This window comes from Salvelinus fontinalis, chromosome 3 (genome assembly GCF_029448725.1).
Source record: "Salvelinus fontinalis isolate EN_2023a chromosome 3, ASM2944872v1, whole genome shotgun sequence".
Taxonomy (NCBI): Eukaryota; Metazoa; Chordata; class Actinopteri; order Salmoniformes; family Salmonidae; genus Salvelinus; species Salvelinus fontinalis.
The window spans coordinates 74,134,812-74,154,060 of NC_074667.1; the positions used below are offsets into that span (position 1 = coordinate 74,134,812).

At 44.1% G+C, this 19,249-nt stretch overlaps 2 protein-coding genes across 5 annotated transcripts in view; one reads left to right on the top strand and one right to left on the bottom strand.

Annotated features, from left to right (window-relative positions):
• Positions 1-2,998, top strand: part of LOC129851439 (synaptotagmin-2-like) — an 81,641-nt gene extending 78,643 nt beyond the window's left edge. For all 3 annotated transcript variants that reach the window (XM_055917978.1, XM_055917980.1, XM_055917979.1), the window contains exons 8-9: positions 166-299; positions 778-2,998. In XM_055917978.1, the coding sequence (XP_055773953.1) occupies positions 166-299; positions 778-993 (350 nt within the window). In that variant the 3' untranslated portion in view covers positions 994-2,998. The remainder of the gene's footprint in view (positions 1-165; positions 300-777) is intronic.
• Positions 2,999-5,376: 2,378 nt separating this feature from the next.
• Positions 5,377-16,942, bottom strand: LOC129851440 (protein phosphatase 1 regulatory subunit 12B-like). Of its 2 annotated transcripts, none has more exons than XM_055917981.1 (7): positions 16,339-16,936; positions 13,164-13,180; positions 12,839-12,950; positions 12,338-12,442; positions 9,713-9,772; positions 9,167-9,217; positions 5,377-5,847 (listed from the first exon to the last, which is right to left on the bottom strand). In XM_055917981.1, exons 1-7 carry the CDS (start codon positions 16,444-16,446, stop codon positions 5,761-5,763), a joined length of 540 nt encoding a protein of 179 aa, XP_055773956.1. In that variant the 5' UTR covers positions 16,447-16,936; the 3' UTR covers positions 5,377-5,760. The 2 variants fall into 2 exon arrangements, with proteins under 2 accessions (XP_055773956.1, XP_055773957.1); XM_055917982.1 differs by having other exon boundaries at positions 5,757-5,847; positions 9,144-9,217; positions 16,339-16,942.
• Positions 16,943-19,249: the final 2,307 nt, after the last annotated feature.

The following is a 19,249-nucleotide window of genomic DNA, read 5'->3' on the forward strand; positions in this document are numbered from 1 at the left end:
GATTTATTTGCAGACATTGTGCTACTGTATGTTGCATTAATGAGCTCTCTGAATTATTTTTCTAATTAGCAAGCAACTCATATCACATCACATTTTTGCTCTACCGAAGTGATGCATTTAAAACATGAAATGAGAGATTGAATATCTGTTGGTCTTTCTTTGCAGATCCCTATGTGAAGATCGCGTTGCTGCAGGGAGGCAAGAAACTGAAGAAGAAGAAGACTACAGTGAAGAAGAACACACTGAATCCGTACTACAACGAGTCCTTCAGCTTTGAGATCCCAATGGACATGATGCAGGTGCAGAACACTACATATTTTTGGTGGTCTGCTCTTGTTTTTTTCTCTCTAGGCCTACAACCGCATTTCCATGTTCGCTATGCTTTGATGCTTTACAGCAATTCAATGATGAAAGAAAATCAATACGATTCAGTGGAATTTTATAGGAAAATAACACTCAAAAACTATCTTTTGGTATTTGTTTCATTGGTCCACTGTTGATACTGTTCCAAGATAGTTTTGCTTGTTAGCAATCACATTTTCAAGATATAGAACTTTCAAAATACCACTATGATGCGTTTTGCAACTAACATTTTGGAACTGTATCAACAGTCGACTAATTAAACAAACACCAAAAGACAGTTTTTTGAGTGGTGTTTTCTTGTAAAACCTGGTAGTTTAATACCTACTGTATGAGGTTTGCATATGAATGGCTATGTGAGTGCACACATGTAGAATCTACTACACATATACATGTTTTTCTCTCTTTCCTCTTCAGAAAATTTTGGTGGTGGTGACAGTGTTTGATTATGACAAGATTGGCAAGAATGACGCCATTGGGAAGATATTTGTGGGCAGCAAGGCGACGGGCCCTGGTCTGAAGCATTGGTCTGACATGCTCTCTAACCCCAGGCGTCCCATTGCCCAGTGGCACCCACTACAACAGGAGGAGGATATAGATGCGGCACTGGCAGGTTTAAATGCAAAAAAGTAACTTCGCTTGTCCGGTTGATTACCAACTAACCAACTAACTCAGAAACCCTCCCTCCCCAACTGCCCTACTCTGCATGAAACTCCTGATTTCCACATGATTCTGTCATGTCTATTTGAAACACTGAACAAAGAAAAAGAAACATCTAAAATATCAGCTTATTCATAATTAAATCGAAGAACATAAACAACACTTTTCCCAACACCATAGCATTTCACATATTTAGTGTAAAGAGAGAAGAGGGAGATTGAGCGATAAATTGATTGATTGATTTATAAATTGATCTGTGTTTCATTTGAACATGCTTTTTAGGAACAGATGCTTAGATGCTGACAATGAAAGTTTGGAGAAAGACTCAATGAAATTGATGCTGGTTATAGCTTCTTCATTTAGTTAGTAGAACATTGTGCATGCTTTACTTATGCTCTCACCGCTCTCCATAAACCATGCCAAACTGATTCCCATTAGCATATATCTTGTTCTCAACCCATAAGTGTGCCATATCTTGCAGTAGAGATTAGTATTGGGCCATTTCTGACATAAAACAGTTTTAAGTCTACTAATGGAAAGGGTTTAGGTGAAATGGTAGGTATTAAGGTAATACAATGCAGCAATTCATTCCGGAATGTCTTTCTGAAAGAACTTTACAATGCAATGTTATTTTGTTCCAGTTTTATTATTAGTAGTATTATATGTATTCCCATATATACGAGAGATGGACATATTGTGGCAAAAATTATATTTGGCTTTGCAGTTAATTATTATTTATCAAACATGATTAATTTCGATGCCGTTATGGACAGGGTCAATACAGCTTCCAGTGTTTTCAGTGTGATACACAGACTGGGAGGAATTCATGGGTGCCTTTAGGCTCTCAACTTAGAGTGCACTGAGGGAATCTGTATCCCTGGCAAACGTCATAATGACACAGTCCAAAAGGAAACTCCAAATGTGCTGCAGACCTACTTTGACCACTTGGATGTAAAAGTGATTACTTATCCATGTCCAAAGTAAAGATGATTGAAGAATTATCACTGTCATCCAAAACCATGACGACCATGCTTTGTTAGTGATGAGATATTTACTACTAATAGCATGTGTTGAAAACACATTTGACCTTTAACTATTTTAAGTCAAAGATACACAATGTTGAGGATGTATGTTCAAGAAAATAAAGAAAAACGATCAATCATATTCTACTCAGACAACATTGCACCCTGTACACTATTGTGAGCACATTTTTGGCATTAATGCTATCGAGATGAAAGAAACATATGTTATAAGATGGGACCATATGCTTGTTACAGCCACTGCCTGTGAATTGTAAAGCACTCTGCATCTCTGAAATGACTGATACAAACATACTGGAGGGGATGTTTTCTCAGTTTAAAAGTGTGTTTGCATGAAGGCCCAACGTCTATTTCTCTCTGCTGAGGATGACTGTAGTGGTGTGGGTATACATTCAATCATTGGATGTTCACATCGTAATGATGAAAAGTTCATCATCAAGCAACCGGAAATGCAGCATTTGCTTGAAACAAATGAGAGTAAAGTAAGCATGATTTATGCTTTGTGCTTATCTTCATGTCTTTAGCTTTGACTTTTGCACCATGCACTCATCAGCAACCTGCTTAGTATGTAACCCTTTCTGTAAGACGCCAAAGTCCTGAAACATTGTGGTATTGTCCGCTGTTTATTCAAACCTGTTTTTCCCAAGGGCGTTGTTCGTTAGACATCCTGATATTTTGATTGCCAGGAGGCCATGGTGTATAAGGTGATCAAACTGAAAGGAGGGGGAACGTTGGCATACTAATAAGTCCATTGATATGTAGTTTTGCCCCCCTCTCTCCTGTCCTACTGTAAACATTATACAGTGAGAAAATGTGTTAATACAGCATGTATCTATGAAATGTTGTAAATAGCAGCATGTTTTAAAGAGGAACCATAATTAGTGTGTATGTGTGTTTGTGTCCAATGTCATTTTGATAATAAAATGGAGAGAAAAATATGCACTGACTGCACATTTGATGTATTTTCCGTTAAGGGTATAATAGGACTGAACATATGTCTGCATAGTATATGTTGATTTTACAGGCTATTTTCTTGCCTGAATTTCAACAGTGTTACTTAATTTGTATTTATTTATATATGTCTACAGTGGACAACCTGAAATGTATGACTATATGCTGGGGCTACAAGTCAAAATGCAATATTACTTACATTTCCTGCTTTCTCTTGTATGTGTGCATGGTCTTCGATGGCCAGGATTTATTGTGTATTTATTGCAAAAGCGGAACATTTACTAGCTCCTTTGCTTTGTAATTATAAGTACTGTAAGTGTTTCCTTCATGTATCCTGCCAGAGGTGGTAGTCACCGTCTTATCAAAAATGATTTGAATCTGCTGTGTTGGGTTGACCAGTGTTCTAGTACTGTCAGACTACAGTACTACACAAATTTAAGTCCAACTACTAGACCGTACTTAACGTTAGATTGTTTAGTCCCAGGTTCATGTTATCAGATATAGCTCATTGTATAGGAGTCAAAGCATGGACTTGTAGCCCCCTTTCAATAACTCTCTCCATATCTGTACCCTGAGTAGTCCTCTGCTTGCTGTCATTCACTGGTGTCATTGCTTAACATAACAGTTAAACATGTATTTTTGTGTATGTTGATTAACATAAGAAGTAAAGCCATACAACTTGAGCTTAAGTTTCTATACTCTGAGCAAAGGCATATTACTACTCATTTAAAAACCTTATAGAGACATTTTAACAGAGCGGCTGATTCACACTTGATTCCTTTCCTGTGCAAGAACAGGTCAAAAATGATGATATTTGTTCATCTATCGTCACCAGAACCAGTTCTGTTGGAGTTTCACCTCACACTGTATAATGCATGTTTTGCTTATTGAAATATGTACTTAACATGATGATAGTGGTCATGTTAACCAACATTATTGGTATGACTTAAAGTTGATATTGTAAGATGTACATGCCTCTGTATTTATGAAATCATATGACTGCTTGGCTTTTAGTGATGATCATATACATACTTATGTTCAAAAGAGTTTAAAATGAACCTTCAGTCATTCGTATCATTTGCACATGGAATGCAAAACACTGTTTGTTTTTGAAACGTTAGCATAAAGAGCCTGTAGCAGCAAAATGTGGCAACATGTCACTTGATTGCATGAGCTCCTTTCCACTGTCACAGTACAAAGTACATATGCTCTGAATACTCCAATTGCAAGAAGGCCTAAAGATCTGATTTGTACAAACCATTCAGTATAACCTCCATTCCAGTATGGCAGTTATTACTCTGAATATTAGTTTAATTGTGGTACTAAATTAATACTGTTACTTCCTGACTTGTTTTCCCTATCCCTCCTATTGAGTGTACTTGGATTGATTAAGATCGTTTTATAGATTGGTCCTGTGTTACTTGTGTTTATTGTTTCTTGAGCAGCAACCATCATTTTGTCTGCCTTAAATGTTTCCAATTGTATTTACAATAGGACCAATCACGTCTGTGTTCTTCTAACGTTTCCTCTGTGAACTGAAACTGAATGGGTTTGTAAAATGACTGCAATGCAGGCAACTAAATCGCCGTCTTCCTGGGCCTTTGGAACTCTTTTGAGCACGGGGCGGACCCAAACAGTGCAGAGCTACATTCACAATGCAATACCGCCGACCTTGCTGCTTAAAAAAGAAAAATGGTTCCTCTTTATGCATAGCGTTTTGATCCTCCATGGCCATTATACTACAAGAATTCCAAAGAACTGTACCCCTCTGCCTTACCTCTGTACTCCCTCCTCTCCTTCTCCGTACTCCCTCCTCTCCTCCTCACTCCCTCCTCCTCACTACCTCCTCTCCTCCTCCGTACTCCCTCCTCTCCTCCTCCTCACTCCCTCCTCTCCTCCTCACTCCCTCCTCTCCTCCTCCTCACTACCTCCTCTCCTCCTCCGTACTCCCTCCTCTCCTCCTCACTACCTCCTCTCCTCCTCCGTACTCCCTCCTCTCCTTCTCCGTACTCCCTCCTCTCCTCCTCACTCCCTCCTCCTCCTCCTCCTCACTACCTCCTCTCCTCCTCCGTACTCCCTCCTCCCCTCCTCCTCACTCCCTCCTCTCCTCCTCACTCCCTCCTCTCCTCCTCCTCCGTACTCCCTCCTTTCCTCCTCAGCACTCCCTCCTCTCCTCCTCCGCACTCCCTCTTTTCAAATTCACTACTTCATGTAAACTATATGAATTACAATGTATATAATCTATAACCCTTACAAATGTGTACCAATCCCGATTCACATATATTCACATATATACTGTAGGCTTCTGCAGTATGATGCATTACCACACGTGACCAGTTGATGACACTGAATAGAAGAGATTGCGTTGGATTGCAGCATAGAAAATCTTTATAAATAACTTATACAAGGCGTAGGAGACTGTTCATGTGATGGAGTAAACAAAAAAATGAAAAAAACATTTCAAATGTCACATAGTGATACAAAACGTGATAATATATAAACTGTTACATCAGCTTATAGATTAAACATTTGCAGACATTCATACGGTATTATTATGTGCTGTGATTATATAATTATGCATTATAACAATCCATAAATTAATACAAAAAATGTGCAAATATGCAAACTGTGTGTGAAGACTATTGGTGTTGGTGGGAGTGTTGGTGGGGGTGGTGGGGTTGGAGAAGTGGGTGTAAACATGGGAAATAAAGCAGTATCATCCCCTCCTCTCTTCCCTTTCCTCCTCTTCTCACTTGGACAGTTTACTGATGACCCGGATTAAGGCTCCGTTCTCGTCCTTCAGTCTCTGGTTCTCATTCTTCAGCTCTGCCTGGACCTGTGGAGGACAGCAGACAACAAGCAGACAGAGAGGGTTATGGTTGGAGTTAGGGTTAGAGTTGGGGTTATGGTTGGGGTTATGGTGGGGTTAGGGTTGGGGTTAGGGTTATGATTGGGGTTAGGGTTGGGGTTAAAGTTGGGGTTGGGGTTATGGTTGGGGTTGGGGTTGGGGTTAGGGTTGGGGTTAGGGTTGGGGTTAAAGTTGGGGTTGGGGTTATGGTTGGGGTTAGGGTTGGGGTTAGGGTTATGATTGGGGTTAGGGTTGGGGTTAAAGTTGGGGTTGGGGTTAGGGTTGGGGTTATGGTTGGGGTTAGGGTTATGACTGGGGTTAGGGTTGGGGTTATGGTTATGATTGGGGTTAGGGTTGGGGTTAAAGTTGGGGTTGGGGTTATGGTTGGGGTTATGGTTGGGGTTATGGTTGGGGTTATGGTTGGGGTTATGGTTGGGGTTAGGGTTGGGGTTAGGGTTATGATTGGGGTTAGGGTTGGGGTTAAAGTTGGGGTTGGGGTTATGGTTGGGGTTAGGGTTGGGGTTATGGTTGGGGTTAGGGTTGGGGTTAAAGTTGGGGTTGGGGTTATGGTTGGGGTTAGGGTTGGGGTTAGGGTTATGATTGGGGTTAGGGTTGGGGTTAAAGTTGGGGTTGGGGTTAGGGTTGGGGTTATGGTTGGGGTTAGGGTTATGATTGGGGTTAGGGTTGGGGTTATGGTTATGATTGGGGTTAGGGTTGGGGTTAAAGTTGGGGTTGGGGTTATGGTTGGGGTTAGGGTTGGGGTTATGGTTGGGGTTAGGGTTGGGGTTAAAGTTGGGGTTGGGGTTGGGGTTATGGTTGGGGTTAGGGTTGGGGTTAGGGTTATGATTGGGGTTAGGGTTGGGGTTAAAGTTGGGGTTGGGGTTAGGGTTGGGGTTAGGGTTGGGGTTAAAGTTGGGGTTGGGGTTATGGTTGGGGTTATGGTTGGGGTTATGGTTGGGGTTATGGTTGGGGTTATGGTTGGGGTTAGGGTTGGGGTTAAAGTTGGGGTTGGGGTTATGGTTGGGGTTAGGGTTAGGGTTGGGGTTAAAGTTGGGGTTGGGGTTAGGGTTGGGGTTATGGTTGGGGTTAGGGTTATGATTGGGGTTAGGGTTGGGGTTATGGTTATGATTGGGGTTAGGGTTGGGGTTAAAGTTGGGGTTGGGGTTATGGTTGGGGTTATGGTTGGGGTTAGGGTTGGGGTTATGGTTGGGGTTATGGTTGGGGTTATGGTTGGGGTTAGGGTTGGGGTTAAAGTTGGGGTTGGGGTTATGGTTGGGGTTAGGGTTGGGGTTAGGGTTGGGGTTGGGGTTGGGGTTGGGGTTGGGGTTAGGGTTGGGGTTAGGGTTAGGGTTGGGGTTAGGGTTAGGGTTAAAGTTGGGGTTGGGGTTATGGTTGGGGTTAGGGTTGGGGTTATGGTTGGGGTTAGGGTTGGGGTTATGGTTGGGGTTAGGGTTGGGGTTAAAGTTGGGGTTGGGGTTATGGTTGGGGTTAGGGTTGGGGTTAGGGTTATGATTGGGGTTAGGGTTGGGGTTAAAGTTGGGGTTGGGGTTAGGGTTGGGGTTATGGTTGGGGTTAGGGTTATGATTGGGGTTAGGGTTGGGGTTATGGTTATGATTGGGGTTAGGGTTGGGGTTAAAGTTGGGGTTGGGGTTATGGTTGGGGTTAGGGTTGGGGTTATGGTTGGGGTTAGGGTTGGGGTTAAAGTTGGGGTTGGGGTTGGGGTTATGGTTGGGGTTAGGGTTGGGGTTAGGGTTATGATTGGGGTTAGGGTTGGGGTTAAAGTTGGGGTTGGGGTTAGGGTTGGGGTTAGGGTTGGGGTTAAAGTTGGGGTTGGGGTTATGGTTGGGGTTATGGTTGGGGTTATGGTTGGGGTTATGGTTGGGGTTAGGGTTGGGGTTAAAGTTGGGGTTGGGGTTATGGTTGGGGTTAGGGTTAGGGTTGGGGTTATAGTTGGGGTTGGGGTTAGGGTTGGGGTTATGGTTGGGGTTAGGGTTATGATTGGGGTTAGGGTTGGGGTTATGGTTATGATTGGGGTTAGGGTTGGGGTTAAAGTTGGGGTTGGGGTTATGGTTGGGGTTATGGTTGGGGTTAGGGTTGGGGTTATGGTTGGGGTTATGGTTGGGGTTATGGTTGGGGTTAGGGTTGGGGTTAAAGTTGGGGTTGGGGTTATGGTTGGGGTTAGGGTTGGGGTTAGGGTTGGGGTTGGGGTTGGGGTTGGGGTTGGGGTTAGGGTTGGGGTTAGGGTTAGGGTTGGGGTTAGGGTTAGGGTTAGGGTTGGGGTTAGGGTTGGGGTTAGGGTTGGGGTTATGGTTGGGGTTAGGGTTGGGGTTAGGGTTGGGGTTAGGGTTGGGGTTATGGTTGGGGTTAGGGTTGGGGTTATGGTTGGAGTTAGGGTTAGAGTTGGGGTTATGGTTGGGGTTAGGGTTGGGGTTAGGGTTATGATTGGGGTTAGGGTTGGGGTTAGAGTTGGGGTTAGGGTTGGGGTTAGGGTTGGGGTTAGGGTTGGGGTTAGGGTTGGGGTTGGGGTTATGGTTGGGGTTAGGGTTATTGAAACATTGTAGGTGAAACAAATCCAGTTCAAGTTTGATTCACAGAACAAATGACAACGACACTCATCACCAACCTCTCCTCCAAGTCAACTGAACATGTAATGTTCTCCCACAAAGATTGTCTATTTTCAGTTCAGTGTTCCATCTTTATTGAGACCTCTCTTTCAGAGACAACAAAAGGTTGTTGTCTGTACCCTCCTGTATGGAACACAGCAGACTCTTGTGGCAGTAGTGATTGTGGAGGAATACCAATGGCGTACTCACTCCATGAATATAAATCAATGCACTCACACATTTCACAGCCAACGGAGCATAATGATGACATAATGGTGGCAAATGATGTCAGCTTAGAATACCACATCACACACCATTTATGCTTTGTCACTGCTGGCTTGAGACTCAGGCTGCATCACAACTGGCACATTTGACCAGAAAGCAGTGCATTATAGAGGGAACAGGGTGTGGTTTGAGACAGACACACTACAGTATGAAGGCACGTCCCAGAGGGATATTCCCTGTTCAGCAGCTTACTCTGTCTGTCTGCAGGGCAACTTTGCGATGGCTAGGCCTCCTGTGGAGACTGTGTTTTGGAAATATGTTCTGTCTCTGCTGTGGCTAGGTTTAGTCTATTGGAGATGTTCTCAAGAAGTACAAGAACTGGCTTTAAGCCACAAGAAAACAACACCAAATTGGTCAGACCTTGGACATCTCTCAGTATCAATTCAGTAAATTCACCGTTATTGCAACTGGACAGATACCTTCACTTCATCTTCCATGTCTGATATCTTCTTCTGCAGGACACGTGTTTCCTACAGAGAGGAGAGGAGACATGTCACAATGGTGGAGACATGTCACAGTGAGACTGAACATGATGGGGCTACCAGAGAGGAGAGGAGACATGTCACAGTGAGACTGAACATGATGAGGCTCCCAGAGAGGAGAGGAGACATGTCACAGTGAGACTGAACATGATGAGGTTACCAGAGAGGAGAGGAGACATGTCACAGAGAGACTAAACATGATGGGGCTCCCAGAGAGGAGAGGAGACATGTCACAGAGAGACTAAACATGATGGGGCTCCCAGAGAGGAGAGGAGACATGTCACAGTGAGACTGAATATGATGGGGCTCCCAGAGAGGAGAGGAGACATGTCACAGTGAGACTGAACATGATATGACTACCAGCCTTACCATGACTGGACCTATGAGCTATTAAAATAACATATATTGAATAGACATGCTGTACCAGGCCAAGAGAGAAGTTAAAAGGGCATAAGCAAACATTCAAGGACATAACGATCTCACCCGTTTTTCTGTCTCAAGCATGGACCTCTCATTGGACCTTTCAGTCATTGTTATCTTTCTCTGCAATGCAAAAGCCCATGGTTAAAATGGGGACAATGAGAAGAGCACAATCCTTGAAGCCAGCAGACATTTCTCATATATACCTTTGATAAAAACCATGGTCACCTCACAAGCATACTACCGTACTTCACAAATAACACCTCCCAAGCATTTACCTCTGGAATCAGCCAATGCATCTTCCTTACATAACCTGTCACATTCTTACCACTCCTGCAACTTTCCTGATTCTATTGTGCAGTGGTCATTGCAGTAGGATATGGAAGAGTTATTCCACTATGAATTTGACAAGAACTGTACACTGGAAATCACAATGATAAGCAATACAATTGCACAAACAGACACATACAGTGCATTCGGAAAGTATTCAGACCATTTGACTTTTTACACATTTTTTAACTTTACAGCCTTAGTCTAAAATGTATTTAAATGTTTTTTCCCTCACAAATCTACACACAATATCCTATAGAGACAAATCAAAAACAGATTTTTAGACATTTTTACAAATTACAACTAAAAAACTGAAACCACATTTACATAAGTACTCAGACTCTTTACTCAGTACTTTGATGAAGCACGTTTGGCAGTCAATACAGCCTCGAGTCTTCTTGAGTATGACGCTACAAGCTTGGCACACCTGTATTTGGCAAGATTCTCCCATTCTTCTCTGCAGATCCTCCCAAACTGTCAGGATGCACAGCAATTTTCAGGTCTCTCTAGAGCTGTTTGATCGGGTTCAAGTCTGGGCTCTGGCTGGGCCACTCAAGGACATTCAGAGACTTGTCCCGAAGCCACTCCTGCATTGTCTTGGTTGTGTGCTTAGGATCTTTGTCCTTTTGGAAGGTGAACCTTGACCCCAGTCTGAGGTCCTGAGCGCTCTGGAGCAGGTTTTCATCAAGGATCTCTCTGTACTTCACTCTGTTCATCTTTCCCTCGATCCTGACTAGTCTCCCAATTCCTGCCACTGAAAAACATCCCCACAGCATGATGCTGCCACCACCATGCTTCGTCGTAGGGATGGTGCCAGGTTTCCTCCAGATGTTACGCTTGGCATTCAGGGCAAAGAGTTCAATCTTGGTTTCATCAGACCAGAGAATCATGTTTCTCATGGTCTGAGAGTCTTTAGGTGCCTTTTGGAAACCTCAAAGCGGGCTGTCATGTGCCTTTTACTGAGGAGCGGCTTCCATCTGGCCACTCTACCATAAAGACCGATTGATGGAGTGCTGTAGAGATGGTTGTCCTTCTGGAATGTTCTCCCATCTCCCCAGAGGAACTCTGGAGGTCTGTCAGAGTAACCATCGGGTTCTTGGTCACCTTCATGACCAAGGTCCTTCTCCCCCGATTGCTCAGTTTGGCCGGACGGCCCGCTCTAGGAAGAGTCTTGGTGGTTCCAAATTCTTCCATTTAAGAATGATGGAGGCCACTGTGTCTTGGGGACCTTCAATGCTGCAGAAAAGTTTTGTTACCCTTCCTCAGATCTGTCGCTCAACACAATCCTGTCTCTGAGCTCTACGGACAATTCCTTCGACCTTATGGCATAGTTTTTGTTCTGACATGCACTGTCAACTCTGTAACCTTATAAAGACAAGTGTTTTCCTTTCCAAATCATGTCCAATCAGTTGAATTTACCACAGGTGGACTCCAATCAAGTTGTAGAAACATCTCAAGAATGATCAATGAAAAACCCGATACAGCAAAGTAAAATTTTGAGTCTCATGGCAAAGGGTCTGAATACTTATATAAACAAGGTATTTCTGTTTTATAATTTGTATACGTTTGCACATTTTTATAAAACTTGTTTTTGCTTTGTCATTGTGGGGTATTGTGTGTAGATTGAGGAGGAAACGTGTATTTAATACATTTTAGAATAAGGTTGTAACGTAACAAAATGTGGAAAAAGTCAAGTGATCTGAATACTTTCCGAATGTGCTGTACTTCTTCATTGGACTCTTCATCTGATATCTGCAGTTTCGTTTGATGTTTAGGATGATGGTTTGTTGGAGACAGCGCTTGACTTGGACTGAAATAGGTTCCGGTACTCAGTGGCGGTTCTGGGAGGGGGGGGGCAACAATTTTGGACCCCCTGTGGCCCCCCTAAATGTGGAGTATGAAATAATTTTTACATAACTAATTTTGCTATCGATCTTTTTTTACATCCGTTATTAAACAGTGGCAACAATGATGATTATGAACATGGTCTTTTGCCTGCTAATGCCTTCAATGCAGTGAAGAAAACGATGACAACAATAACGTCTGGCCCCAGCTTGGCCCCCCCCCCCCCCAGTTGAAATGGTCTAGAACCGCCACTGCCGGAACTAATTTTGAGTGCCGGTGCTGTTACCGTAGATTTAGGTGCAGGAGCTCCACAATACTTTTGAGCTAATATTCTATAAGAGGAACAGTAGCTCAAGTAGTAGAACATTTGAGGTGCCGGTACACAGCTCCAGTGAGCTCCTGCCCAAGTCAACCACTGGTTGAGGAACAATTTTAATTTTTTTCATGTTTACAATGACTGTTTGTTGGGGAACTATTTTGTGTGGTGGATGAATACCAGTTGGGGATAATCACCTGTGTGACTCTCTCCAGCTGAGTCTGCACCAATACCAGCTCCTGTTTGCTGCCCTGCAGCCTGGACTTGAGTCTCTCATTGGTAGACAAGGCCTCCTCGTACATCTGTGATGCACAGGATCCCACAGCAAACTCAGACCCAGAACATCATAACATGCCACATAATTTGACTTAGGTAATCAACAAGTTGTGTTTTTCATGTAGCCTGATCTCCAATTCAAATCAAAGTTTATTTGTCACATACACAGGATACAGCGCGATGTAAACAGTGAAGTGAAATGCTTACTTGTGAGCTACCTCTCAACAGTGCAATGAAATACCATGTAAATATATTTTTAAAATAATTGTTTTCATAAAGAAATACCAGTTGTGGGGATTTTGGGTTACACTGTACTTGAAGCCACAGTCATAAGGGCTACAAAACAATGTCATTATCATGACATAACAGATTTATAACAGACCATTAGCAAACTACGGCAATTTTTCTAGGTTACAGGTTACCTTCTTATAGTCAGTGCATCCTGCCTCTTCCTCTGCTTTTTTCCGTGCTGCCATTCTGTTTTCCCTTCGAGCGTCATAGGCCTCGCGGTCGTAAGCACCAGACGAGTCCAGTCTGAGGGTAAGATTGCACAGCTGAACCTAAAACTACTGCACTGTGTCAGAGCTTATTCATCAATGTACCTTTGACCCTAATTGTAATAACAATCAGTTGCAATGGAGGCCTGAGTGACCAATGGCTGTTAGGATATGTTTCAGTGCCTGATAGTGAAAATCTAAAGCACACCTGTGTCTTTTGATGAAGTTAATTGAGTTGAAAGCATCTTACCTGGACACTCTTTCATGCTGAAAACAAACAGAGAAGATATGTCACTTACAAAATGCATAGAACATGAGTAGTTTTGGATGATCTGCAACTCTGAGGTGTAATGTCTTCTGACAGCAGAGCTGTCAAGATGAGCACTTTGTAAAAGGACTTTGTGTCCTGTATGCATAAAGAAAACCCCATGGCCCTAGTTATGAACTCTCATAGAAGACTCTAACAGAAGACCTTCACACTGTCCTGCAGCCAAGCATGTGGATATCAGCAGAGAGCATCTTGGGATGAAACTCGATACTCACGGCAAGTTAGAGAAGGACAGTGGAAACAGTCACATGTACAAACTGAGACCCAGAGATAAAGCTAAACACATCCAAAAAAGGTAATAACTATGGCAGCGGCTTAGCTTGGGAATCTTGACGGTTATTGCCTCCTGAAGGGTTGGAAACAGGGGATATGAATCTGTTTTTAAAGAGACACTCCCGCAAAAATGGCAATGTTGGCAATGGCAGTAATGTTCGGGGCATTTGTTACTTCAGTCACTTGCCTTGTGGATTTATTTCAGTAGAAGAGTTGAAAAGGTTATTCCTGATACAATACAAGATACAATACTATAGGATAAAATAGGAGATGCATTCCACTGCAGACATAATCATTTCCGCTAGAAAATGTCCTCAGTGATTCTCTGACAGTGTTTGGGCCAGCCCCTGACCTCTGTGTTCTCAGGCTGCAGAGGACAGCCTGCTTCCGTTTTCAAGCCTGTGCCGCTTTCTATGTGTCCAGGGAACCATGACGAGCAAGCACTTTGTCAGGCAATTTCAGGAGTTCAGCCCTCAAAGCCAAATATTTAGGCTTTTACGCCATGGTATGCAACAGTGAGCAAGAGTGAAGGCATTAAAACATTGCTTAACATTGTGATATCCATAAATTACGTCAATTGATTTAGTTAACAATGTACGATTACATAAATATGTTCCTGTTTTTTGTGCACTCGCCTATTATTGCTTCAAGAATAAAAGAGACTTGAACTGAAGTCTGGAAAACAAACTTAAGGTCATACACACAGGCATAAGAACTCATTGCAGTGTTTAGACATAACACACCAAGTAAGGCTCTATGGAGACGGATATAAATTCACCTGAATTGTTCAAGGGGCTCTAGAAGGATCATGTATAAACACACAGGAATGGTTCCCATCAGACATCAACAAGCTCTCAGGATGTTCTCTCTCCGTCTGTGTCAACACTGTCAGCTCTCTCTTATTAAAGAGTCTGTCTTTGTATTTGGAACCATTGTAAGTTATCATTAACAAGGCTTACCTCCTGAAGCTCTGCTTGGATCTGGCACTGGGAGAAGCTGGGCTGTGATGGAGAGGGCCTGCTCTGAGTCTAACATGCCTCAGCGAAGCCTTCCACCATGACCAGACCCAGCCATGAATAACCCCTACAATATTTAACCCCTCCACCACAACCAGACCCAGCCATGAATAACCCCTACAATATTTAACCCCTCCACCACAACCAGACCCAGCCAGGAATAACCCCTACAATATTTAACCCCTCCACCACAACCAGACCCAGTCAGGAATAACCCCTATAATATCTAACCCATCTACCATGACCAGACCCAGTCAGGAATAACCCCTATAATATCTAACCCATCCACCATGACTAGACCCAGTCAGGAATAACCCCTATAATACCCAACCCTTCCACCATGACTAGACCCAGTCAGGAATAACCCCTATAATACCCAACCCTTCCACCATGACTAGACCCAGTCAGGAATAACCCCTATAATACTCAACCCTTCCACCATGACCAGACCCAGTCAGGAATAACCCCTACAATATCTAACCCTTCCACCATGACTAGACCCAGTCAGGAATAACCCCTATAATACCCAACCCTTCCACCATGACCAGACCCAGTCAGGAATAACCCCTACAATATCTAATCCATAGGCATTTCATGTAGATCAAAAATAGTTGGATGATGTAAATAATATGGTTGTAGGTCCATCTGGTTCTCTAGTAGGCTTGTATTGATGAATCATTACACCAATATCATTACACCAACAGAATCCTTTCAGATTCACACCAGTGCTCAGAATGTAGGAGCTAGTGGTTGTTTTTGGACCAGGCCAGTCTTTCTTTGTGCTCCCCTCCTACTCTGTTAGATCCAGTGGGGGACTTCCTGTCTGCTGACTAGCTCTTCCAAAGAAGAAAATGTGATATATATATATATATATATATGATGTAAAGAATATGGTTGTTTTTATATATATAAATATATATATATATATATATATATATATATATATATATTTATATATATATATATATATATCGTATCACTGCTTGAGTAAACATTTGAGATCAACTTCTTATTAAACGTATTAAACATTTTCCTGTTTGTTTTCCCGGCTGGCTTGTGTGCAGGAACGTGCTGAGTCTTGTCCAGAGTGATATCAGGGGGACCCACTTGAATGCATGCCTCTGAAAGGGTTTGATCTAGTTGATCCTGTCAGATAACTATCTTCAATGACAATCTGAGTTGTATGTATGTCAGCTGTCTCTTTTGTTATTTCATTAAGTTACACAGGACTCCTCTCAGTCAAATTCCGAGGCAACTTTCTGCCTTATGAAAAAATTGCTTGGAGCTGATGATGTCATGGAAACTCAAAAGTTATCTGACACTTATATGACCTGTCGTGGGAGGAAAATGCTGAGGCTGTATTGGACGGATTCTGGACCTCACAAAGAGAGAGAGAGAGAGTCTGTGTATGAGTACACTGTGTATGTTTAATGTGTTTTACAAGGATATTTGAATAGTTACATCCATGCAGCTGATTCTGAAACTTCCTATTCCTTTAGTCAGATTTTCTCCCACATAAGCCACTTGGCTCAAGAGGGCTAATCACCATCGCTCACTACAATCTTCATGAAACAATTACAATGGTTTCCACTAAAAGCATGAACAGTATGCCATAACACCTATGGTATTAGACATCAACATAGTGCTTGGCTAGTCTGGAGTGCTCCAAACTAATGGTTAAAGTTACAAGTCAAGCATGGCATTTTATCTGATCCACAGCTTTTTTCAACACATGGCAATGTTTCCAAAAGGCAGCCTAGGCGTCTCCTTGTTCCTGCCCATAGAAAAGAGAAGTAATCTGTTCTTACTTTGAGGCTTCTGGAGGTCGGCGAGGGTTTAGCGGGAGACGAATCAGTGGATGACTTTCTTGTGCGTGGCTGATCCTTTGCGTTGCGGGGGGAGAGATGAGATGACATCGCTGCAGGCTACTCTCCACGGCATGAGGTTCAAGTGGGGTCCAGAGGTCCAGTCCAACCAACTTGATTCCAAAAGTCTACTGCATGAACAATCCAGTGACACACAGTTAAAATCCCTGTGATGTGAATGAAGGTGGTGAAGGGATAGAGTCAGGAGTGTGATCAAAATAATAGAGTTCTAATGATACAGAAATAGCTGTGGTCAGGAGTGTGATCTCACTCCAAGTGATGTTTAGTGATCCTGAGATGAGATGAGTGGAAGGTGAGTAGCAAAAGGGAGGGCGATGTGGAGGAGGAAGAGGGTGGGCGCTGGGCGGTGCTGTAGACTGTATGGGGAGGGACACTGCCTGGGACTTGACAGCAGTGCCGCTAATGAGAGCACTCTCTGGACTGTGGTGATTCAACAAAAATGAAAACATCAAAGTAAAGCACTCGGCTCTCATTCTGCCTGACAGCCTCTCGCTCTCTCTCTTTCTGCCTCACAGTCTCTCTTTCCCCCTCTTTCTTTAATCACCCTTTGGTCTGAGCTATGGACTAATATGGATTTGTTGGACATTGGAATTTGTTATGAAGATAATAAAAAAATGTAATCCGTCTTTTTTAAATCTAATTTCACAGCCTCACAAACATGGCTGCCAGTATTCCCTTATTAGTGGTGGCATTATGCAACAGCAGAGAGAGAGAAGGGGTAGGAGGGGATCTGGGGTGGGAGATATGGAGGGGTAGGAGGGGACCTGGAGAGAGGGGGGTTGGGGAGGATCGGGAGAGAGGGGGTAGAAGGGCATCTGGAGAGAGGGAGAGAGGGGGGAAGGAGGGGATCTGGAGAGGGAGATATGGAGGGGTAGGAGGGGACCTGGAGAGAGGGGGGTAGGGGAGGATCGGGAGAGAGGGGGGGAGGAGGGGATCTGGAGAAAGGGAGAGAGGGGGGAAGGAGGGGATCTGGAGAAAGGGAGAGAGGGGGGAAGGAGGGGATCTGGAGAAAGGGAGAGAGGGGGTTAGGAGGGGATCTGGAGAAAGGGAGACATGGGGGTAGGAGGGGATCTGGAGAGGGGGAGAAGGGGGTAGGAGGGATCTGGAGCGAGGGAGCGGAGGGTAGGAGGGGATCTGGGAATGGGAGATAGGGGGGTAGGAGGGAATCTGGAGAGGGAGAAGGAGGGACCTGGAGAAAAGGAGAGAGGGGGTAGGAGGGATCTAGAGAAAATGAGAGAGAGGGTAGGAGGATATCTGGAGAGAGGGGATCTGGAGACAGGGGGAGAGGGGGGTAGGAGGGGATCTGGAGAGAGAAGGGGTAGGAGGGGATCTGGAGAGAGGGGGAGAGAAGGGGTAGGAGGGGATCTGGAGAGCGGGGGAGAAGGGGACCTAGAGAGAGGGAGAGAGAAGACATAGGAGGGGATCTGGAGTGAGGAGGGTAGGAGGGGTAGGAGGGGATCTAAAGAGAGAGGGAAAGAGAAGTGGTAGGAGGGGATCTGGAAACAGGGGGGTAGGAGGGGTAGGAAGGGAACTGGAGAGAGGGGGTAGGAGGGGACCTGGAGAGAGGGAGAGAGGGGGGTAGAAGGGGATCTGGAGAGAGGGGGTAGAAGAATCTGGAGAGAGTGAGTGAGGGGGTTAGGAGGGATCTGGAGAGAGGGACTGGGGGAGCGGGGGGGTAGGAGGCATCTGGAGAAATAGGGGTAGGAGGGGATCTGGAGAGAGGGAGAGAGGGGGGTAGGAGGGATCTGGAGAAAGGGAGAGAGGGGGCAGGAGGGATCTGGAGAAAGGGAGAGAGGGGGGTAGGAGGGATCTGGAGAAAGGGAGAGAGTGGGCAGGAGGGATCTGGAGAAAGGGAGAGAGCGGTAGAGAGGATCTGGAGAGAGGGAGAGAGCGGGAGAGAGGATCTGGAGAGAGGGAGAGAGGGGGGTAGTAGGGCTCTGGAGAGAGGGAGAGGGGGTAGGAATGGGATCTGCAGAGAGGGAGAGAGAGGGTAGGAGGGGAACTGCAGAGAGGGAGAGAGGGGGAGAGAGGGGGATAGGAGGGGATCTGGAGACAGGGGGAGAGAGAATGGTAGGAGTGGATCTGGAGAAAGGGAAAGGGGGGGTAGGAGGGATCTGGGGATCTGGAGATAGGGAGAGAGGGGAGAGAGTGGGGGTAGAGGGAAATGATGACAACAACAGGAAGTCATTTTGGCTGGGGCTCATAATCTCTACTTCCTTTGATTAGTGCTCCCCTGGTGGGTTAGTGGTCAGTGCCTGTCTAAGAATAACTTCTGGCTTCAGCATGCTATAAATACAATATACATACCTTATGGACAAATAATCACTATCTTCACTTTACAGAGAGGGGATATGACCATAATATTAAAGGTGACAATAGCAGAAATTATATTTCTGGCCTGAAATATTATAGCAAGCCATATAGCTATCTCTATCTAATCTCTTGTGGACATAATTACACAAGATTTTTGTCCTTGGTTAACCGAGATTAATATCTATCCAATGTTTTTGCTCAGAAAAGTGATATTTACAGTAATACCACTCCACAAGATTAATCAAGACAAACAGTGTCCATCACAGTTTAATCATGCACCAGGTTGGAAATCTATATTATCTAAACAGTATATGAAACTGAACATGTTGGCACCTTCTCCTGGTAATATTTTACTACCAGAACTGGGTGATAACATCAGAACTGTATGAAAAATTTTCGGTCACACTTTGTCACACAGTGAGGATGAGACACTGACCTGTAGATACTGCACCACCTGGTGGCATTATACAAAGTTTCCAAAGAGTTCACAAAAAGCCTGGCGGTAAAAGAACAGCATGTC